Below are 25,187 nucleotides of genomic sequence, written 5' to 3'. Positions count from 1 at the left end.
ACTCCTCAAGGAGATGAAGCATCCTGTGAAGTGTGGCCACTAAACAGTCATTGACAAACACACTTTGTGTGCCATGGCACCGTCCTGCTGAAACCAGGCATCTTCCACATCCACCTCATTGAGTGTTGGCAGGAAAAATTCCTGAATCAAGGATTCCTGAATCATGGATTAACAGTCAGAAGTCACTGAAACTGCCTGTTGGTTTTATTCAAAAATCTGTGGACCAATTATTCCAACTCGTGATAGCAAACACCAAAAAGTTACACATTGTGAAAGCTTATTTACAGATCCCACAAGATGGAAGTGAGACTCTTCACTGAAGAAAACAAGTGTGTGTCATAATGCATGCCAAAAAGCAACTCACAGGCATTTTCTTGAGCAACAGAATCATGTGGATTAAGTTCCTGCCCCACAGCCAATTTGTAGCGATGAAATTTTACTTCTTTCTGAAGAATTTGCCTCAGAATGAGCAGATAACCCAACAACAACTGCATGTTTCCTGGCACAGAGCTGGGGGCATCTCAAAACAGAAAGCCTTAGCAAGTGAATATTTTGAGGTGACCTTCCTGCTTGTGGAAGCCCAGCCCCTGCTTCATATCATATCACCAGTTTTCCCTGAATCTGTTTACCCATGACACACTCAACTGCCAGACAGGAACACGATCATGGTGCTCAATACTGAAATTGGTACACACTGTGTGGCGATGAGTGAACAACCTTTAGAAAAGTATGCCTTAACAACAAATGTGCGCTCCACCTTCATCCACTCCACGATGCCAAATCAAGCAAGCAGAGCTACAGCTTTATGCTAAATCTTCTCGAATGTGCCTACCCCCATCCTCCTTGGAGCAATCATCACCTTAGGGCAAATTCAGACAAGCACCATCTTATATTGAGACTGACTTTAGAAAAAAATTTGCAAAAACAAAAGTGTTCAGTACAGAAGCGAATCGCTTTAGGAAGAGCAATCAAATTACCTGAAAAACTTGTGGTGCTCTAGCTGTTACTAAACCAAACACTCTCACAAGCATGACAGCAGTTTCAGCTGGAATATCTTCAATTGTTAAAATTCTGGTGATGATCTCCTCAATGAATGCATTTACCAGGCACCCTAGAACAAATATAACAACAGTTTTTTAAAAATATATCAACTATATGCACTGTAGTGAATATGCAGCACTGGAAGACACTAGCTATAAAACTGTGTGACTGTGGAACAGATCTTTGTGTGTACATGTCATGAAAATTTTAGAATCCTAAAGATAAAAGTAAATCACACATTATATTTATAATAAATTTAACACATCAAAATCATTCAGAATAGATTTTAATACCAAGCTTCATGTCATATCGCATATGGAAACTGGCGGGCTACTACCCTCTACTGGCAATTTAACTTCTTTTTAAAATTTTGGGAATCTATAGCCTCACCTGTTCTTGCTAGCTTGGCTTTTAGTTGCTGCAACCATTAAGTGAAGTCAGCAAAATTATTTCTGTACAGAAAGGAATATCAAGCAATAAGCACATCATTTTCCTGGCAATTATCCATTGTCATCAGAAACTGGGCCAAATGTAAACTAGCTGACAAATGAATGACAGCCTACAAATACAACATGCCTGATGTTATACGCTGTAATGTTAAAGAGTGGGTGGAGAAAAATTACAACAGTCATAATAAATCATAGTTTTATTCTCAGAGAGCTTCGTTCGCATGAAAATGCAATTTGTATAAATACTCGCAACAAGCTAAACATTATAAGTATCAAACCAGCTGTGCCATTGGTACCTACTTCACTATGCTCCTGTGTCTCAACATCAGTATCTTAGAACTTCATATATGAATGCTTGGTCATCAGCATGTGTTTGTTAATCACAATCTGAACTTAAGCAAACTGCTGCTATTAACATCTCATTTCCTCTGCATCATCATAATTCTCAATTTTTTCCCTTTAACTTAAATTCTGTTTTACTTTGTGGTAACTCATATTGTTATATTGCCTTGGAACCACTAACTTATCTCACTTTCCCCCCTCTCCCCCCCGCCCTTCCAATCCAGCAATCCAGGCTTCTTATCTTAGTTTGTGCTTTCCCATTTCCTACAGGTGATGACCTTAGGTCCCAGTTGTAAAGTAAATTCTACTCCCAAAGTCCGATTGGTCTTACAGCATACAGGAATAATATAGTGAAAGTATCATGGTTCAATGCAAACAGCATTGACGAACTATAGCTAATTTATGACTACAACTAACAGAGACTAGCAAGAACTTTAACAACAAATCAAAATACCACATCACTTAAAATATTTAATACAAAACCCACACAATATCTATCAGAAACAGTAACAATACATTTATTACCTTCTGAGAGGTAAGAGGGTATATCACATAATGATGTGCAGTGGCTTGCCATGGGAGGAAACGAGACAGCCTGCTGAGTAAGTGAGGCCATTTAATGTATCAGAGAGGACAGGAAATATAAGCAATGTGGTGATAATTTTCCTGTACTGATTGGAAAAAAAAAGCATTAACTGCTGAGAATACGCAATTTGTTATAATAGCTTATGAAAGAGATGCTGCAATGTTTTAATTATCTGTGAACTTCAGTCTGTGCTGAGCACGATCGTGAAGAATGGGAAAAATATGATATAGTTCAATAGAGCATGTTCCAAATTTGCTATGAAAGAAAAGAGAGCTTCATCACCCATCTAAACCAAATTACTTATTTTCAGAGTTCAGAGGGCATTAAATTATAGTTTTCAATATTCCACAGATTTTTTTGGAATTTCTGTGTAGTAAAATGAGGGCTTGCCAATTACAGCCTAATCTGGATTTCTGGATTTGGGAATAGGAGGAGATATTCCAGATAGTAGTAATGTCAAGAGATTTTAGTTGTTCTCAGTGTAATACCATTTCATCACGTTGGTCCTACGTTTAGAAATCTCCCTTCTTAATTGATTAAACAGTCTGTGGTTGGTGTATGGTAAGTGGTATCCACTTTCCAATTTTTCATTGTATAAAGAATTCTCTGGATCTTTTCGGTACAATTTCTTCCAAAGCTGAACAAGTCTGGCCTTTGGGATAACATCCAGGGGTTTGATGAAGCTCCTCCTCAATCTCACATGTTGAACAGCGATGGGATGGTCCTACATGGATTGTCTTGAGTCAAGTACGTATATGCTTTTCCTTTCACACACTTCCAAACAGCTCTTCTTAGACCTGGTGGAGCTGTATCAACAATCTGGTACTGAGATAGGTTATAACCACCCTGTCACAGCTCTCCTAGTTTCTTTTAGTGTGTCCTAGACATGCTTTGTGTGGGCTGATACTTATTCAATCTGCCATAAAGCTTAAGCACTTGGTGATCAAATGTAGAAGTTTTGGATTGACTCCCCAGTGAGTCCCTTGTGGGTATTCTATTCACTGTGTAGATCACTTATATCAATTCCTAGCAGAGCTGCTTATAACAGAGGATGTGGTCAAGTTTAGCTGTTAGATACATCAGGTTTGATTATGCTTTAACCTGAATTCTCTCTGGGGAATATTAAGATGTCAGTTACCCTACATGCTGTGTAGATGAAAACAGCAGAATCGGACATCACTGGGATTTGCTTCGAGAGTGTTTCCTTCCAATTATATAGCAACAAGTTACAAAGCCTCTGTCAACTACACTTCAACCCATTAAAAAAAGGTAGAGGGATCATTAAACCCTAATATTATGTCAATGACTAAATCATTAAGGTTGGAGCACAGGCTCAGATTGGGGAGGATGGGAAAGGAAATTGGCTATGCTCTTTCAAAGAAACCATCCCTGCATTTCCCTGGAGCGATTTAGGGAAATCACAGAAAAATTAAATGTGCATGACTGGACAGGAATTTGAACCACCAACCTCCTGAATACAAGTCCAATGTCTTAACACCATGCCAACGAGCTTTTCAAAGGTTCTACTTTGGGGAATTATTACTGTGTAATTGCACAGTCAAATCAACATGTTCCCTGAGTATTTGAGACATTTTTCTTACATTGCAGAACATGTGGAAGATAGGACACTTCCCGGAGACAGCCCACTCTTCTGGTTCCTTCAGCGGCTTTTGTTTTCCTTTCCTTCATTTTTCTCTTTTCTTGGATTGTCACACAGAAATGTCTGATTATAAAGGGCACAACCTGTTCGGTATGGAAAGTACTCAACTCAGAACTTGTAATTCACATTCTCAGTTTTATTAGTAGCTGAAGATGACGGTGAAAAAATATAATAAATAAAAACAGTCCACACAATCTGGACATGAAACACTTATGGAAACTGATACATCTGTTCTGCAGCATCTCCTACATGGGGCTGGTAACAACAAAATATTTGTTCAGGGTGTACAGTTTCCTGAACAGTGTCCGACTGTTCACCATGTCACAGGCAGATGTTGGATCTATGAAGGCAACCCCAGTGACTAGGTTCTCTTTCAATTCCATTCTTGATATGTCGGCAGCCACGACAGCATCTACCAGACCTAAAACCAGCTTGTTTGGGAATCAACTTTTCATCTACACTCACAATTAACTATTGTAAACTGTCCTTTCAAATGTTTTGTGCACATGGAACTAAAGAGATCACGGACAGAAGTTCTTGGGCTCAGTGGGTTCCTTTCCAAGCTTTAGTACAGCAACACAATGTGCCAACCATCAAATCTTTGGGAACTGAACTGTGTACAGATAGCTGTTCATTATCCTGTAAAAACTACTCCTTGCCACTTGGTCTGAAATTTTTTCATTGTTCTACCTTTCATCATCCAGAGTTGTAGCTACGAAGCTTAGTTCACAAACAAAAGGTCAATGAGGCCAAAATGAACTTGAGGAAAGCAATGCAATAAAAGTCAATGAATTCAAAAACAACATTCTGTTTACTGATATTACTAGAAAATGTAAAACATTTTGGCTTAGTCAGTACATTGATCATTCTGGTACCAAAACAGAGGATGTCAGAGAAAAGACCTCAATGCCAAATTCAGTCTTCCAAAAGTGTTTCACTGATGAAGATTATATTATGGTTCAATACTATGGTCCACACTTTCAATCACCTCAAGACCATCAAAATTGCTGTTACTGAAATAAGTTATTGTGGAAAAGAAAATCAATTCAAATCATACGATAAAGAAAAGATGTAACTGGACCTGCTGGTATCCTCGTACAGTTATGTAAAGGTAAAATAAGGGAAAAGCAACCTCTCACCTACAGCATACTGATGTGCGGAGCACTCAGATACATTGAAAACAGAATTTACACTGGCTTTCAAACTCTTGCTCTTTTTATAGTAAAAAGTTCACGCATTCACACAGGACACCCAAATTTTGTGGCCCAAACAAACGTTTATGTGTGTACATTTTTACTATAAAAAGAGCAAGAGCTCAAGAGCTAGGGTGAATACCGTTTTCTGTTACAAGTTTCTATGCTCCAGACATCAGTCCACTGTAGGTGAGTGGCTGACTTCCCCTTATTTTATGTACTCTTCCATACAGGCATTTCTGTTACTGCTATACAATTCTAATAGATTGTACAAAAGAATTTGCTTCTTTTCAGCAGCAGTTTATCACAGGTTGCTGGAACAAAGAAGCATTCCAAGCAACTGAAAAAATGCACACATGCAGGTAGTACTCATTTTCAAAGAGCTATTAAGGTTGTACACAAAGCTAGAAACAAATGCCGTTTGCACCAGTCCATTGTGTAATTATGCAACAAATTTTGTGTTCCATATTATGATCACTCTGGAATCAAGAATCAACACAGGTGTGGCTATGCCTTTTCTTGACTATATCCTTCCTTCCAGGAGTGCTATTCTGTTAAAGTAGGTGGGAAGTCTGAGATTTTAGAAATTAGAAGAGAGATACAGGCAGAATTTAAGTTGTGTGCTGCAATGAAAGATAGACCAAGGTAGCTGTCAGTAACAGCATAGCTTGTAAAATGAATGGATCTGGATTTGAGTTCCTATCAAGCAATAGCTTCAACATGTCTGAAGATTTTGACAAGCGTAATGTCAATAGAAGGATTTTTTTAATCAATAGAAGGATTTTTTAATTAAGTCTGGACCTGACTGTCTCATATTTAAGATTTAAGAACACATCTCCATGCAATGTTCAGAGGAGTTGTAGTAGGTGCCTTCCCAAATTGTGACAATCATCATCATTATTATTATTGTCATCATTATACCTATCATCTACAGCTGGGCGTCACTGACTGGAACTGTACCCTTCACATTAAATTAAGTATCAAAACCATTTGGGTCATACATGGACAAGTACATACCTATATATAATGAGTCGATCAGCTTCAAGATTGCCATATAAATTAACAGAGAAGTCTGAGGAACACACATCTTCTATAGCACATTCTCGGCCATACAAGCAGATGTCTGTTTAATACAAATCATCTGGAATTTCGATAGATGTGTTGCTGTTTGAAGTACATATTTGGACCTTGTTACTTGGTTTTTTTTCTCTCAATACTTTTTAATACAGTTAAGAGCTCCCTTGATTCCTTACGTGCATCATCTCCCCCCCCCCCCCTACCCCCCCTCCCTCGCAACAACAATCTGCTATGGCTTGTTTTCCTTCCAACCCTCCTCCTTCTACTGAGTTTATTTGATGTGTCACCTTACTTTCAAATCTGTTAACTAGAACTTCCTATATAAAATTTAACTGGTTTTCCAACTGTATTTATTTTATTGCTATTCAATAACCACAGTATGTTTACACCAAGCCATTATGTATATTTTTAGACATCTACTTCGAGAGTCTATCATTCCTCTTCAAGGCTTTCTCAAGCTTTGCCCTATTCTCTACTTAACTAAAAAATTCAGTGCAACAGCAGTTGGCTTGTAGCTGCAACATGTGCCTGTCATTAAGGAATGTTAAAGCTTAGTTGGTATTTGAACTTAAAGAATTTTTTAGTGGAGAAAGATGTGTTACCATAAAGGGAATGGAAGACAGAAACATATTGAAAACTGTTAAGGTGATACTTAAGTCCTGGGTGGATTACAAATAATAGATTCAGTAATGTTAACCACTCACTGTATATCTGGTGTGCAGAACAGTCAAGAGACACACGAACAAGCTTGAAAAGTTCTTTGAAATGATGCTTCAACAGCAGCATTCTATTACACCCTTTTTGTTACGTGCCACTACATACACATTTTTCAGACTTTAAAAATAAAAAAAATAAAAAAATAAAAATAAAAAAATAGCCCACACACATTAAACATCTTTAACCTTACAGATATTGGATCACAACAATATTTACCAATGCTTTTGCTGTATACATTTGTAGGCAATACACCATTCCAAACCTTCTGTAGCAACTCAAGTTGTCGCAAGCATTGTCTTATAGATTTTTCTACATTTGGATCTTGTTTGCATTTTTCACCAAGGTTAGTCAGACCTAAAAAAACAGACAAATTTCATATTACAAAGAGTTTATTAATACTTACACTAACAACAACAATAACAACAATAGTGACATTAATTATTGATGATGACGATGATGATAACTGTGGTTTCCTCAAGTACCGAGTGTGGTGCAGGTGGTATCAACCACCACAGAGATACTGCACAGGAAAGCAGTATCACAAGGCACCAATGAGATGCTAGGATGAAACCATACCTCCCACTAGTTCCAAACTGCCACCACCACACCTATGTCATGAAGTAGTGCTGCTAGAGGCCAGGAGGACAGTTCTGTTTGAGGTCAATTCCTGTCCACTTACAGGAAGTTCCTGTCTGAGTAATGTCATCGTGGTACCTACTCACCATGACATGGCCCGTGCCAACAGTAGGGAGTGAAGAATGTTCCGTCTCCTGCGAATTGTGCCTATGCGTCAATGATATCAGAATTGTGTCAACAAATGTCTATAAACTTGTGTTTTATTGTGACTCTACTGAAGCCACAATATGGCCTTTCTCAACTTTTATCAATTTGCCACCGAGTAATCACGGCTCACTTAGTGTGTTCTGAACTGCAAATTCACATGTGCAGTTTCGTAACTACAGACTACAAAATCAAGCATGATTCGACTGCAAAATTGGTGTACAAGAATGTACCACTGGAAAACAGTTTGACTTTTGGCAAAAACAATCGTATTATAAATATGAATATCAAAGCTTAGTAGGCAAATGAATAGAGGTTAATGTATTCACACTGAAAAATAATTACTTATTAATTACTAGCAAACCATTGTGACATTGTGCTACTAGAAAAATGTAGCCACATCACATGACTTATCAATGCAGCTAACTGACATTGCAATCCCAAACTTGCACCTAAAGCACATGGAGAAGATAAATACGCTGTCTTAAAGGTATAATTGGAGACAGCATGACATACAACAGCTTTGTACAATACCACACGAGAAATACCTTGCATACTATATGAGTCGCGTGGGGTAGCCACATGGTCTGAGGTGCCTTGCTATGGTTCGCGCAGCTCCCCTCGTCGGAGGTTCAAGTCCTCCCCCCCCCCCCCCCCTCGGGCATCGGTGCTTGTGTGTGTGTGTGTGTGTGTGTGTGTGTGTGTGTGTGTGTGTGTGTTTTGTCCTCAGCTTAAGTCAGATTCAGTATTTAAGCCTAGGGACCAATGACCTCAGCAGTTTGGTCCCATAGGAACTTATCACCACTATATGGAGGTCTAAAGGAATTTTGGCATGCCAACAGAAGTTTCAAGGTTGTTGGAGAAATATGTGGTACTTGCAATGAAATAGAGTTGGGAAAATTTGTGGGAGCCAAGATTAAAAATGAGGGCCTTAGTTTACAGCAACATCATTTTTTCACTGTAAATTATAGTTTGGTATGTTAAATTATAATAAAAATGATAACATGGTCTCGCAGAAGGTTGACAATCATAAGAAACAGATTATAAGGTATACACAACAGCAGTATTAAGACCACAAAGTTCCTCTCACAGTTCCATTAACTATGTTGCTACCATTGGCACTTCTATTAAAATACGAGGGCTATCCACAAAGTAGATTACTTTTCTACATAGTTGCCATTTAAATTAAGGCACTTACTGTAGCAATGGATGAGCTTGGAAATTCCTTCGTCATAAAATTCGGCCGCCTGCACCTTCAACCACGTGGTTACCTCATCTTGAAGCTGTGCGTCGTCATCAAAATGCTGCATAGCCAACCACTTCTTCATTGCTGGGAATAAGTGGAAGTCGCTCGGTGCCAGGTTGGGACTGTACGGTGGATGAGGAAACAACTCCCACTTAAAAGATTCGAGAACTTCACGAGTGGCATTCGCCGTGTGGGCCCGGGCGTTGTCGTGAATCAGCAAGATCTTTGAGCCCAACTTTCCCCTGCGCTTGTTTTGTATTGCTCTTCTGAGGTTGTGCAGAGTTTGGCAATACCTTTGAGAGTTTATTGTAGTGCCTCTTTCCAGGAAATCCACAAAAATCACACCTTTTCTGTCCCAAAAGACAGTCGTCATCACCTTCCTTGCCGACATTGTCTGCATGCATTTCTTGTGTTTTTGGGGGGAATTTGTGTTCCCCCACTGCATTGACTGCAATTTTGTCTTGCAGTTCACATGCTTAACACATGTCTCGTCACCAGTAACGATGCGATCGAGTAATGAGTCGCCATCTTTCTCGTAAGCAACAACGCCCAGGCCTAGAGATGGGGGATCCGCTCTTGAACTGATTCATAGAGTTGAATCTTTCAAAGGAGTGAACAATCAGTGATTCAGAAAAAAAGAACGGTAGCTCCAAACGTTTCCCACAGCAGAGAGAGAGAGAGAGAGAGAGAGAGAGAGAGACGGAGCATATCAGCAGCGCCTCTGCTGGTCACAGCACAGTGCACGCCACACAACACAGCCAGCGCCGGCCTATGCCCTGCTTCTACCTTGGCTGCCTGCATTGTGCAGTGCCCCATTGGATTTTGTGTTTCACATATGCCGTGCCGTCTCTGTGCGTTGTCTGCCACGTGCAGTGTCTGGCGCAGCTTAACTTCATATCGCACTCTGTCGGCGATCGTTTCAGTCGCACGTCCTGCCCTCTGGGCAGTTGATGCGAGCAACAGGACAGAGAGCCACCTAGCGGATAACATAGGAACTACTTGCAAAAACCTGCTCGCAAGGGAACGGACGATTTGTCTCGGAGCGGGTGAGTGGTGGCCGTTCACCACTCCCCCCACCCTCGGAACTCGCCCGCTCAACGCTCACCCCACCGTTCTCGACTCTAGCCAGAGCGTTGAGCAAAGCAACTCAGGTGTCACTCTGGTCTCTGCGGTCTTAGCTCAAGCAGTAATACAGCTCGCGGCTCGACTCAACTGCTTCTGCATCGGAGTTCGTCTCTACTGGATATTGTTCTTCGTAGTAATACCGCTATGTATATTACATTATTATGTTATGTATACATCATTTGTTTTTATTTTCTTTTTATTTGTTTTAACTGATCAGATTAGGTTCCTGGCGACTCCTCTTACTATAGGATTTTTATTATGGACACTCGAATTTACGCTTTAATTACGAGCGAACCGATAAACGTATCGGAAAATGTGATACACCAATATTTTCCTTGTTTTATTCTGCGTAAGGCTATATGCAGCACTTTCGTTTTACAGTCAAATTTATATTTTTTTTCTTATTCTGGTATGGATTTTGCGATTTTAGGTGTCTTCGGAAGGAAACGTTCACTTTAAAAATATATGGCTTGCGATGTATTTGTATGAGGTTAATGAAATTTTAATACATTATAGCCAAATATATTGTTAATGTAAATCTCAAGTTACAACATTTTCCGATCACCCAAAAAACCCCGATCGTGCAAAATAAATCAATAATCAAAAACTTTGTCATATCGTGGAAATTTCAATAAACAATACAAAATTCTTACTCATTATCTATGTTACTTCAAAATAGGATCAAATAAGATCAAAATACAGGAATAGTACTGGAATAAACCAAGTTTAAAGGGCAATGTGCCTTCCATTTATTTTCTATTGTAAATGAGTGGTGAGTCATGAAAAAGAGCTAATTCATTTCAGGGAGTGAACAGTTCTGATCCGATCTCTGAAAAGAACAGTTTTGCCCATCTCTACCCGGGCCCAAACGGCAATGCCACTTGTGAAGTTCTCGAATCTTTTAAGTGGGAGTTCTTTCCTCATCCGCCGTACAGTCCCGACCTGGCACCGAGCGACTTCCACTTATTCCCAGCAATGAAGAAGTGGTTGGCTATGCAGTGTTTTGATGACGATGCACAGCTTCAAGAAGAGGTAACCACGTGGTTGAGGGCGCAGGCGGCCGAATATTATGACGAAGGAATTTCCAAGATCGTCCATCGCTACGATAAGTGCCTTAATTTAAATGGCAACTATGTAGAAAAGTAGTATTTAAGTGTGGCTTTCATCTGTGTATAATAAAATAATTTTCCAATACTTTATTTATTTTTAATTCCAAAACGTAATTTACTTTGTGGATAGCTCTCGTATAAGAAAAAAACTGATGAATTACACTTATCGCCAAGCAAGATTTGAACAGACAGCTAAAACAATCTTTGCAGCAGGGAATGATACAGAGTAGATGATAAAAAGTCTCTCCTACGTCTCTAATTTTGGCTTATGCAGATAGCTCATAATGTGAACAATGAGTAGCTGTACATTGTGAGTGTTATAGCTTCCTGGATCTGACAAATGAAATTTATTAACTCAGCATACATCTTACAAAACAATTACTCAAATTATTTCAACAAGCACGAAATATCAAGTAAATTTAGCTTGGTAGTTTAAATCTACACTCTGAAAGCAGAGAACAATCACAAAGTTGCCAAACAGTTCTCACAATGCTGTTACATCTCAGTTACACAAGCAGCAGGAAGAAAGCATTTCCATTTACAACATGGTACTCGAGTGGGTCCAGACTTCTCATGCTGCCTTAGCTGCAATGCCAAACCTTCAGGTCTTGAATATGCTGAACATGAATCCGAAGGAGCATCGAAATACCAAAAGTACACCATATTTTGAGTTTTATTTCCCATTTCCATAACTAGGGCAAGCAGCCAAGTGTAACTGCCTTACTTTAGGCAAGAAGTCTTTGTGGGCATCTGTGACCATGTTGGCACTAATGATTATGTACTTGTTTCGATCACCAAAATCTTTATTTAAGTTCTGATAGCATGTTTTGCATTACCCCTTCATCAGATCTGTGGCATAAGAATACAATTTAAGATACAATTGCTTTACTGTAACGTATCCTCAACTGGTAAGTTCAATAATAGGGCAACCAGAAATGTGTTATGAGAAGGTAAATAAAAATTTCTGGTAACCAAGACAAGTGTATAATCACAAGTGACCTGGGAATAATGTTTCAGTCCACTTGGGGCATACATCGCCATGAATAAAGCGCAGTTGTGATTTACCGATTAGAGCTCGGCACAGATTTTCTTTGAAGTGTCTCAAATTTGACACAATTTGCTCCTAATTTTGTTAAGTCCAGTTAGTTTCAAACCAATTAGGCCTCTTAGCCTACTAGTTTGTAAACATAAGAAATATACAGGTGCATTTGTTAAACTAGCAAGCTGCTTTCGTAGTACTACAACTGAGGCTGAATATGACTCAGTCAACAAGACAAATTTTAATTTCAGTCCATTGTCTGGTGACATACTGAATTAATTATGAATTTCTGTGGCTTTTGCTTGTCTCAAGAATTATGGCATGTAAGCAAATAATGGAAGGTTAGGTTTTAATGTCTCATTGATGACAAAGTGACTAGCGATGCTACAAAAGGTTGGAAGAGTGATGGAAACGTTCTTTTTTTCCCCAAAGAACCATCCTGCACTTGCCTTAACCAGTTTAATGAAATCATGGAAAATTTAAATCCAGGTGGCTGCAGGAGTATTTAAACCCTGCCCATCCCAAATGTGCATGTATTTCAATTGTCACCTTTGTTACTTAATACTGTTCTGTATGAGATAATACAGCTGATAAGTCTCCACTCTGAACCAGATGTACTGGCCATCACTCTGTACACATTCTTCAATGGCACAGACAGAGTACCTTGTAAGAGTTCTGGTGAAATAAGATAGTCAGTGTTATATTTTTTCGACCTCATATTGATCACACTAGTTTCTGTTTCAAGGAAAAAAGAATCCTCCTCAGAAAGTACCATGAGATACCAACAATTTAATGAAATATATTAAAAGAAACTAGAAGGTATGCTGAACTTTAAAACCATTCACGGGTTTCATGGTAAGTGTGTGATTTGTTTCTCTCCTTGTGATGTAAAACCCATTTTATTATAAAGGGAGAAATACAACCTTTTAGTATTCTGCAGCTTAATGTGACAGCCGATATTAACAGCAGGCTCTTTTTCAATGTGTTTCCATTTTATTGCTAGTTATGCTTATCCATTACGGATATTTTAGAACCGTGACTGTACATTAATGCAAATAAGTTATACACAACTGCAACCAGTCACTTTTTTCAATAATAATGCTTTATTACATTAACCGGTTTTCGAACCCTTTCAGGTTCATCTTCAGATGATTTCAGGAGGATCCGGGAAGTTACATCATTACTGGTAGTAGCATAATGCTGGGTGCTGGTTCTATGGCAGAAAGATGGGTCACACTTTAATGTATCGTCATGACTATAGCTTATCTTAAAGTGTGACCCATCTTTCTGCCATAGAACCAGCATCCAGCATTATGCTACTACCAGTAATGATGTAACTTCCCGGATCCTCCCGAAATCATCTGAAGATGAACCTGAAAGGGTTCGAAAACCGGTTAATGTAATAAAGCATTATTATTGAAAAAAGTGACTGGTTGCAGTTGTGTATAACTTATTTACATTATTGCTAGTTAGCTTTAGCCTCTTTTCAGACTTACAGAAATGGTAATAAAATTCAATGTGGTATCCTTTCGGCATTGAACACTCCTATAGGTCATGAACCACACTTCATCTCTGATCTCTGGCCTGTGCAAGTAGTTTAACTACAATTGCAAGATGCAGGAAATCTTTGGTAACATTGCAATCATTCAGTAATTTCCCAGTGTGTCACTGAATTATCTAGATAAATTCACTAGATGTTCTTGTCATTTCAAACAAATATTCCAAATGAAAATAACCAATTTTTGAAAATATAATCTAATTGGATTGATAAAATAATCTACTCGCCAATCAGCAGAAGGAGGACACAATATAAAAGGTATTATGCAAGCTTTCAGAGCCTGTTTCCCTTATACAGACACACTACGTATTCCTTCCGCTTTGCAGCCTCCTCTTCTTTCCTTAGTATAAGCATCTCATTTGACCTCTTAATACTTATGCATATGCTTCTCTTTTCTCCAAAGGTCCCTCTAATTTTGTATACATTGCTCCTATCTCCTGTACTTGCTGCATTTTTATATATTTCTCCCTTAGTCAATATCTTGTGCGTTATCCAAGAATTCCTACTGAGCCTTGTTGTTTTACCTATTTGGTACTCTGGTGCTTTTGGTAGTTCCTCTCTCAAGGTTTATTTTCTACAGTGTTCCTTAACTCTGATTCAAACAATTGTTGCCAATGCTATCTTAAACTCTCAGCAACCTCATGTTCTTTCAACTCATTCAGGTCCCATTTTTTAATTCCTACCTTCCTGCCATTTTTTCTCCAATTTTAATCGGTAGTTTATAACCATTAAATTATGGTCAGAGTACACATCTGCCCATGGATATGTTTTCAGTTGAAAATATGGTTTTGAAATCTCTGTCTTAGTATTATGTAATCTATCTGAAACCTTCCTATGTCTCCAGATCTCTTCCCTGTGTACAATCTTCTTGCAGGGTTCTTAAGCCAAGTATTAGCAATGATGAAATTGTGCTTGGGGCAAAATTACACCAGAGGACTTTCCCTTTCATTCATTTCATCCAGACCATGTTCTCTTACTGTTTTTCCTATTCATCCTTTTCCTACTATAAAATTCCAACTCCCCTCTCAATTAAATTTCCATATATCTCAACTATCTGAACAATTTCTTTGATGCCGTTGTACACTTTTTCACTCTCTTCATCTGTGGAGATAGTAGGCATATAAACTTGTACTACTGTAGTGCATATGGGCTTCATGTCTATCTTGACAAGGATAATGCATTCACTATGCTGTTCATAAGTAGTTTACCACCATTCCTATACTCTTATTCATTATCAGACTTATTCCTGCACTATTTCTATTTGTTTTTATGTTGACAGCCCTGTACTCACCTGACTGGAAGTAGTGCTCTCTCTGCCACTGCACTTCACTAATTCCCACTACATCTAACTTCAACCACTCCATTTCATTTTTAATTTCTATTGCATACCTACACCATTAAGGGATCCAATATTCCATGCTCCAACCAGTAGATTGGCAGTTTTGTTTGTCCTAATGACACATGAATAGTCCCTACCCAGAGATCCAAACGGAGCCTACTTGGCCTCTAGAGTAATTTACGCAAGAAAATGCCATCATCATTAAGCAATACAGTAGAGATATATGTCCTCAGGAAAAATAATGGCTGCAATTTTTGCAAGCTTGCTGCTTCTTGTAATACTGACACAGCAAGGCCATGTTGGCTAATGTTATGAAGCCACATCAGTCAATCATTTAGACCTGTACTCTTGCAACAACTGAGAAGGCTGCTGCTAATGCATGTTTGTCTAGCCTCTCCACAGATACCCCTTCAATGTAGTTGGACATACAGTATGGCTATGGCTATCTGTATCATAAAGGCATACAAAGCTATCCCACCTCAGCAAGGTCCATAGTTTGTAGTGGGGGTGGGGAGTTTTAAAAAAAAGGTCAACAACATAATCATCACCAGAATATTTGGCATTTGTTGGCAGTTTGAGGCAGTTCTTTCTGATTGTGGGCATACTATCATAAAGCACTGGATCCGAATTTTAGTTTTAAAACCCATATCCTTTTGTCTTTCCTTCTCCTTCCCTCTTTCCTGACGAGGCAACCGTTGGTTGCGAAAGCTTGAATTTTGTGTGTATGTTTGTGTTCGTTTGTGTGTCTGTCGACCTGCCAGCACTTTCATTTGGTAAGTCACATCATCTTTGTTTTTAGATATATTTTTCCTTCGTGGAATGTTTCCTTCTATTATAACCATAAAGTAAACAATTAAATTTAATTACAGTCATACATCCCTAATTAAATCTACTTTCACTGTTTCACATTTATGACAAAATTCACTTTTTCATGCACAGAAGATACATTACAGCCCATAGTTTAAAATATGCAACATTCATAAAAAAATCTACCAAAACAATTCGATAACACTCACTGAGACCTATCTACTGACATATTTGTATGAATCTCTTAAGGCGTTTGTGAGTTGTTAATTTTTAAAGGTATTTTTATACCAGATACATTTAATATTACATAATTTGAAAGCTAAATCTCGTAGGTAGGGCACATCTTTACTCAGAAACTCAACTCAATTTTGTCCTTAAATTAATGTGACTGGCTTCTCTGTCACTGGCTGGGTTTAGTTTTTATTTTGGGTGTCCCTTATTTAATATTTTCTTTAACAGAATTTGATTCAGCAAGGTGTTGTGTGATAGAGGAAATGCTTTTCCCTTCTTTTGTAAGTGTGTGTTTTATCTAAGGTGAGCCATAATTTTCATTCTCAGTTGACTGCATCATTCCTCAGTAGAGGAAATGCTTTTCCCTTCTTGGTGACTGTGTGTTTTATCTAAGCTGAGCCATAATGTTCATTCTCAGTAGACTGCATAATTACTCAAATCTGTGCTTTGATCCATATGAAAAGCAGTAATGGTAAATTTTCTGCTAAATTTTCAAAAAAATTTCAACACCACATATTTTGCGAAGACATATTTCCCAGCACTTATTTTACCTCGCACTATTTCTTAGTATTTGAAATCACTGCAACACCACTGCCTATGCAAAAAAGTATACAACGTACCTGAGCTTCTGAGAATCTCCAGAATCTGTTTTCGTTGGCTCTGCATGTATCTAAGGAATACAGTGCCTCCCAGTTCACGTAGTTTAGGTACCTGGTCAACAAATGTTACAAAATGGCTTCCCAGAACTTTTGGTAGCCTGTCTCTGTAACTGTGGCCAAGTGTTAGAAGATGATGAGCTAAATACATGCAGTTGTTGTGGAAAAGGGCTGGAAACAAATAAAAATACAAAAATAACTATCAGTAACAAAAATAATCAATAAATTATTTATTTACAAAAAAAAAAAAATACCTTTACAATGACTAGAGGGAATAGAGGGAAATGGTATTAGCTAATTGCAATCACTAACTGTATCATTTCCCTCTATTACCTCTAGTCATTGTAAAGATACTTATTTTAGTCAGATGAACTTTATTTAGTTATTTCCTTTAGTGGTTAACTATCTGCTGCAGTTTCTTCTGTCTGTGATCACTCGCTATCTTGCAATTTTTATGCTGATTACATTAACGTTCTCTTACAAACTAATCTTTTTCAATATTTCTCAATCTGGGAGGTGGCTCAGTGTCAGACTATCATATTAAGTAACAATGGTGTGTGTGTGTGTGTGTGTGTGTGTGTGTGTGTGTGTGTGTGTGCGCACGGGCGCATCTGTTTTTGGATCTTGTAGGTGGCCAATGGCGGGGGTCAATCAGTGCCCTTACATTTATTAAGACAAACAAATGTGGAGAGGAACTAAAATTGCTGTACTCTCATACACTCCAAATGACCACACAGTCATGCTATCTCACATGCACTAAAACCAGTTAGGAGGGAAGGGTGCTAATCTAGAAATTAAAACACAGAGAAAACAAAACACAGACGAGCTAAAAGAAAAGCACAGGGATATGTGACTGGCTGCCCACTTACAAAAATCTTGGGGGAACCAGCCACCCTGTTGACAAATTAAAATATCTCCCTAAAATCTTGTGAAAAATGTTGGACAGTTCACAAAACATTAAAAACTGGAACCAAATTCGTCTGATCATTACATAAAATAGACTGCAGATTCGCTGGCAAATCTGTCGCAGTCCACTGGTTTGGAAACAAAATGCAGTCCACTAAAATGTGATGCATCGTGATCTGCATGCCACAAGTACCACACATTGGAGGGTCCTCTCGCTGGAGTAAGAATCCATGCGTCACAGGACTGTGGCCTACGTGAAGACAAGTAAGGAGGACCTCATCCCATCGTTGTGGCTGGAAGGAAGTATGCCACGGCCAAGTTGTGGGCTTTACAACAAGGAGCTTATCGTCAGTCACTTCCAGCACTCCTCTTCCCATCGACACAGGACTTTATACCTCAACAGCGAGGTGATAGCTTGCAGGGGTATAGCACACTGAAATACCTGAGGGTCACGACACGCCTCCTTGGCTGCTCGATCCGCCCTTTCGTTCCCCACAATTCCCACATGCCCTGGTACCTAGCAGAAAGACACCTCCTTCCGCAGTCGCTGTAGTTGGAGGAAGGCATTCTGGAGAGTCTGGGTTACTTTATCTGCTGGGTACAAATGCTGGAGAGAGTGAAGGGTGCTCAGAAATCTGAACAGACGAGAAATTGAACATTGGTAGAACATCTCATCTGCTCCAGCACCCGCAAGAGTGCATAAAATTCTATGTCGAAGATAGGAAATTCTAGAGGCAGTCTAAACTTAAGAAAATGATCGGGGAAGATGACAGAGCAACCAACGGAGGCCCCCTGCTTAGACCCATCTGTTGAAACAGCTACATGGTTGTGGTGCTCAGATAACATGTTAGAAAACATCACATTAAAAATGGAAGCATGAGTGCTATCTCTCCTGTACCGCACCAAATCTATAATCACTATGCGCCTCGTCAGTAACCAGGGCGGCAGACAAAAAAACCCTGGATTTCGGGTTGTACTGGCTCTGCACCGAGTCACTCCAGCACATGCTGCACCCAGATCTTAAATGGCATTGTGACTCATAGACGGTTAGGAAAAAGGCACTCCAGAGGTTGATGAGCAACAGTATGGAGTGCGGGTGAAGTTGGAGCTGCCAGGAACTTACACGCCTGACTCACCATGAGGAGCTGGTGCCGGATGATAAGTGACGGTTTCTCATGCCTCAGCACAGAGGCTGGGTACGAGAATGGTACGACAGGCACCCGTGGCCACTCAAATCCCCTCATCATGGACAGCATCAAGGATCCTCAAATAAGAGGGCCTCACTGACCTATACACCATGCACCCATAGTCCAGCCGTGAATGCACAAAGCCCAATAAATCTGGAGGAGATGCACCCTATCCACTGCCCAAGTCCTGTGACTGAGGCAGTTGGTGATGTTCAGTGCCTTCAAGGTTCTGGCTTTCAGGCCTCGCAGTTGTGGCAACCATGACAATCACGAGTCAGAAATGATGCCCAGAAACTGCTCTGTGTCTCTAGAATGTAGGATGGTGTCTCCCACATTCAAGGCAGACATATTAAAAAGATGATGAGAATGAACACACACACACACACACACACACACACACACACACACACACACACACACACACACACACTTACTGCAGAAAACTGAAAACCTGTCTTTGCAGCCCACTCCTCTAACCTCCGCACTGTAAGTTCCAACTACGGCTGCCAATGCAACACTGGAGGAGGAACAGAAAACAGCAAAATCATCCACAAACAAGGAGCACTGTACAGTACTGATTACCATAGTCGTGATACTGTTGATGGCTATAGCAAAGAGGGTAACACTTAAAACACTGCTCTGTGGGACACCATTCTCCTGCTCAAATAGATCAGACAGCGTGTCACCATCTCAGGTCCTAAAATATCACTGAGACAGGGAAGACCCTATGAAGATGGGGAGGTGGCAATGAAAGCCCCATTGATGTAATTACGCACGAATACTGTGTCTCCAAGTAGTATCGTACACCTTAATTATATTGAAGAAAATGCCGATACAATGATGCTTATGGAGGAAAGCCTGCTGAATGGCCGCCTCTAGGAGGGTCAGGTTGTCGAAAGTGGACCAAAATCTTCGGAATCCACACTGAGATTGGCTAAGGAATTTCCTGGTCTCTAACAACCAGACCAGACGATGGTTAACCATTTGCTCCATGGTCTTTCCTAAATGACTCGTTAAGGCGATGCTCCGATAAATACTGGGATATGTGCTGTCCTTTCCTGGTTTGAGGATAGGGATCAGAAATGCCTCTCCCCATGAGTTAGGGAAATTGCCTGTTTGCCACATTAGATTAAAACATTTGAGGAGGATATCCTCTGATTCTGCCGGCAAATGTCGAAGCATGCAGTACCGGAAGTGGTCGTGCCGGGAGCAGTGTCTTAAGTCTCAGTCGGTGCCGATTTGAGTTTCCACATGGAAAAAGGGGAGTTCAACTTTTCCGTTTCTACAGTTGCATGCTAGCAATGAAAACCAGATCCTGGCTTGCATTCGCAGTAGTTTGTGCAAAATGCTTGCCCAGCATCTGAGCAATGTCTCTGGGTGTTGTTTGGAGGCACTCCTGTTTCAGCACTACTGCTATCGGTAAATGGCTATGTTTACCGGAAATCCTCCGGATGGCTCCCCATACTTTTGGGGAACAAGTGGAATGGTTGATGGAGTCCAGGAACTCTTGCCATGATCATTTTTTGCTCTCTTTAATGACCCGATGAGCCTTGGCTCTTGCGATTCGAAAGGCGGTGAGATTGTCCACTGTTGGGCGGCATTTAAACCGTCTAAGAGCTGCACGCTTATCCCGGATGGCTGAATGGCACTTGTCTGTCGACCAAGGTACAGGTTGCCTCTTAAGAGGGCTGAAAGACTTTGGTATGGATACATCAGCAATGTGATGGATCACATGCATGATGTGATCCCCCCATTCCTGGATGGTGTCACAATGTTCAAACACAGCCAATTGTCTGAACAGCATCCAGTTAGTCCTGTCAATCATTCATGTTGGTGGCCTCTGTTAAAGCAACACATCATCCAGTAGGTGAATGAGGATGGGGAAATGGTCACTGGAATGTAGGTCGTCAATGACCACCCAGTGAACAGAGTCGGTGAGTGCTGGAGAGCAGAGAGATAGGTCAATGGCTGAAAATGACCCGGTAGCAGCACAGAAATACATCACAGTACCAGTGTTTAGGATACACAGCTCTCGGTCAGGAAGCTCTCCAACACTTGACCCCAAGATTGAGCCCCACAGGACATGATGGACATTGAAGTCTCCCAGGAGAAGAAATGGTTAGGGGTGTTGTTCCGTAAGATCTGTGACACCCTCAGAGTCAACTTCATCCAGTGGAAGTAAATAAAGAGAGCAAACTGTAAGCCTCCAATGTGCATGAATTTCAGCTGCAACTGCTTGCAGGTCAGTATCCAGAGGGACAGCAGAGGAGTGGTGCCCATTATTGACAAATACGGTGACCCCCTTAAGCACTTTCCCCAGTCAGGTCATGCTTGCAATATAGAGTACAGCCCCATAGTACAGGAGCATCAGATGCTTTTAAAGGTGTTCCCTGTAAACACAAGCCCAGGGGGCATTTCTATGCTAGGAGTTTCAATTCCGCCACATGTGACCTGAATCCATTCATGTTCCACTGTATAATGGGAGCCATCCATCAGGGTGGTAGTACTTTCATTCTGACTTTCTGTCAGAGAGAGGAGCCAACAATGGGTGAAGGCTCCGTTTTAGGGCAATATGATTTCCCCAGTCCGACATCAGCCTTCACTGCCTCAGAAGAAGGTTCGAGACAGATGTCAGACAGAATGACATTGACATCATCAGACTGGATACCTCTTGTCTCCTTCAGCGGCCGATTCTTTGACTTTGATTTCAATTTTTTGGTCTGTGGTGGCTTTGGAGCCACAACCTCAGAAGTGGTAGGGGGTGTATCAGCACTGGACGGTGCACAAGACTTGACATGTGGAGGGGCAGGAAGGTCCATGATGGCAGCAACCAAGGCCTTTTCTGAGGTTCGGGGAGGGGGACAGGATTCAAAGCAACTACAGCAGCACAAGTACATTGACAAACACAGGTGCTAGTGCTGCCAGTAGCAACCTCTGTGTAATGTTATCAGTGTACAGGACTGGCCGTTTCAAAACAGAAGAAAATGAGGCAGTGAATATAGGTGGCTGCATGGACTTGTATACCTTCTTGGCTTCACCATAAGGGATGCGCTTTGTCGTTTTGATCTCCTGCATCTTCCACTCCTCAAGGAAAATTCTGTAGTCCCTGCTCCACACAGGGTGATCCCCAGAGCAGTTGACGCACTCTCGAGGAGAGGAACAACCAATTCCCTCATGGACAGCTTTAGCACATTTCCCACAAGTGACTTCTCCTTTACAACCAAGAGTAGAGTGCCCAAAGTGCTGGCATTTAAAACACCACATTGGATTTGGGTAATAAGGTCATACACTGAGGTGTAGGAAACCTGCCTGCTCTGGTAGTGTCATGCAGTTAAAAGTAATGATAAATGAGTCTGATTTTACGAGATCGCCATCCACCTGTTTCATAACGTGTTGCACGTTGACAACGCCTTCCCGGGACCATTCGGCTTTCAGTTTTTCTCAGGGAATGTCAACTACATCACCGCAAGTCACAACACCTTTGCTGTAGTTCAAGGTGTTGTGCAATTCAGTTTCTATCGCATACTCCCTGAGGCATTGAGCTTTCTGAAGGTTCTCGACTTGTTGGGAGCTGGATGTTTCAACAAACAGGGTTGCATTGCGCAAGCGCTTGACAGATTTTAAGGTGCCTGCAATGCCTTCTAAGCCTATCTGTATGTAAAATGGTGAAACTTTTTCAAATCTCCCCTCTTTCCTTTTAACTGTGAGAAACACATTCTGCGAAACAGCACGATTTCTGTTACTACTGACTGAATCAGGAGGACTAGCTACACAAGCTCTCTTGTTAGACTGGGTGTTGGTACCTTCCAGCAGCCCACCCTTTCTGCCAGGAGGGGGTAAAAAATTTTTTGGATGTTCCATTTTGGTGCCCATGAGCACCTTGGGAAATAAGAGTCCACTCAGACTGAGCTCTGCCTTTCTGAGTAAGCCTTATACAAATGAGGTGCGGCAGGTTCTCCAGAGGTTGCCCGCTAATGACTGTTCCACCTCAACAGCCACGCATCCCATCACCACACAGCAGACCTTGAGACTGAGGTTTTTTTTATAGCGGTTTATTCCATCCTCGCAATCTGGGCAGTAAAGCCTAGATCTCCGTTCCCTGAGACACACAACACTCCACCGCCGTGCCACACGCTGGTCGCTGAAGCATGTCCAGAGCTTACAGTGACAGAGGACTGGCGACACTTACCAGTCCCTAGCTCAGGAAGTCCAGGATCGCTAAGCCTGTACTCAGAAAACAAATGTTGAGCCCCTGAGGGCAAGTAACAGTGGTTACTGCTCAATGCTAAAACTGCAGGAAGCAGATCAGCCTCCATGTCCACCCCCAACAACGGCACAGAACTAGGAGATTGTTGAAGTTTACAGCAGAATCCATTCTCCCTCATGATGCAGTTCTGTGTGACATTTCTTTCATCTTCTGTGGATATGACAGATACGGAAGTGTCCAACTTCCATTTCATTCCTCATGGCCAGGTAGTACAATCAACCAGTTATGAGGCATTGTTACATAGAAAGCACACTGAAACTGAGATACACCTTCTTATTTTACGGTAAATTCATGAGTCAGCCTGATATGATAAATGCGTAGCCCACACATTGTGATGTACACTCCTGGAAATGGAAAAAAGAACACATTGACACCGGTGTGTCAGACCCACCATACTTGCTCCGGACACTGCAAGAGGGCTGTACAAGCAATGATCACACACACTGCACAGCGGACACACCAGGAACCGCGGTGTTGGCCATCGAATGGTGCTAGCTGCGCGGCATTTGTGCACCGCCGCCGTCAGTGTCAGCCAGTTTGCCGTGGCATACGGAGCTCCATCGCAGTCTTTCACACTGGTAGCATGCCGCGACAGCGTGGACGCGAACCGTATGTGCAGTTGACGGACTTTGAGCGAGGGCGTATAGTGGGCATGCGGGAGGTCGGGTGGACGTACCGCCGAATTGCTCAACACGTGGGGCGTGAGGTCTCCACAGTACATCAATGTTGTCGCCAGTGGTCGGCGGAAGGTGCACGTGCCCGTCGACCTGGGACCGGACCGCAGCGACGCACGGATGCACGCCAAGACCGTAGGATCCTACGCAGTGCCGTAGTGGACCGCACCGCCACTTCCCAGCAAATTAGGGACACTGTTGCTCCTGGGGTATCGGCGAGGACCATTCGCAACCGTCTCCATGAAGCTGGGCTACAGTCCCGCACACCGTTAGGCCGTCTTCCGCTCACGCCCCAACATCGTGCAGCCCGCCTCCAGTGGTGTCGCGACAGACATGAATGGAGGGACGAATGGAGACGTGTCGTCTTCAGCGATGAGAGTCGCTTCTGCCTTGGTGCCAATGATGGTCGTATGCGTGTTTGGCGCCGTGCAGGTGAGCGCCACAATCAGGACTGCATACGACCGAGGCACACAGGGCCAACACCCGGCATCATGGTGTGGGGAGCGATCTCCTACACTGGCTGTACACCACTGGTGATCGTCGAGGGGACACTGAATAGTGCACGGTACATCCAAACCGTCATCGAACCCATCGTTCTACCATTCCTAGACCGGCAAGGGAACTTGCTGTTCCAACAGGACAATGCACATCCGCATGTATCCCGTGCCACCCAACGTGCTCTAGAAGGTGTAAGTCAACTACCCTGGCCAGCAAGATCTCCGGATCTGTCCCCCATTGAGCATGTTTGGGACTGGATGAAGCGTCGTCTCACGCGGTCTGCACGTCCAGCACGAACGCTGGTCCAACTGAGGCGCCAGGTGGAAATGGCATGGCAAGCCGTTCCACAGGACTACATCCAGCATCTCTACGATCGTCTCCATGGGAGAATAGCAGCCTGCATTGCTGCGAAAGGTGGATATACACTGTACTAGTGCCGACATTGTGCATGCTCTGTTGCCTCTGTCTATGTGCCTGTGGTTCTGTCAGTGTGATCATGTGATGTATCTGACCCCAGGAATGTGTCAATAAAGTTTCCCCTTCCTGGGACAATGAATTCACGGTGTTCTTATTTCAATTTCCAGGAGTGTATTTTTTTCCTTATAGACTTATAGGATGGTGCCTGTATCAACCTTTATTTGTTGAGGGGGGCTGTGGTTTGCATTTGTTCCCTCATGAAGTTTCTTGTAAATAGTGTGCT

General features: G+C 41.6%; 1 protein-coding gene across 1 annotated transcript in view; it reads right to left on the bottom strand.

The window, feature by feature from the left end:
• LOC126092094 (centromere/kinetochore protein zw10 homolog) overlaps positions 1 to 25,187 on the bottom strand; it is a 229,570-nt gene that overhangs the window by 55,997 nt on the left and 148,386 nt on the right. Inside the window, exons 7-9 of the mRNA XM_049907517.1 lie at positions 16,920 to 17,126; positions 7,282 to 7,419; positions 978 to 1,111 (exon numbers count right to left, since the gene is read on the bottom strand). Coding sequence (XP_049763474.1) covers positions 978 to 1,111; positions 7,282 to 7,419; positions 16,920 to 17,126 — 479 coding nt within the window. The remainder of the gene's footprint in view (positions 1 to 977; positions 1,112 to 7,281; positions 7,420 to 16,919; positions 17,127 to 25,187) is intronic.

This window comes from Schistocerca cancellata, chromosome 7 (assembly GCF_023864275.1).
Source record: "Schistocerca cancellata isolate TAMUIC-IGC-003103 chromosome 7, iqSchCanc2.1, whole genome shotgun sequence".
In the NCBI taxonomy this organism is placed as follows: Eukaryota; Metazoa; Arthropoda; class Insecta; order Orthoptera; family Acrididae; genus Schistocerca; species Schistocerca cancellata.
This window is presented reverse-complemented; position numbering and strand designations above follow the sequence as displayed.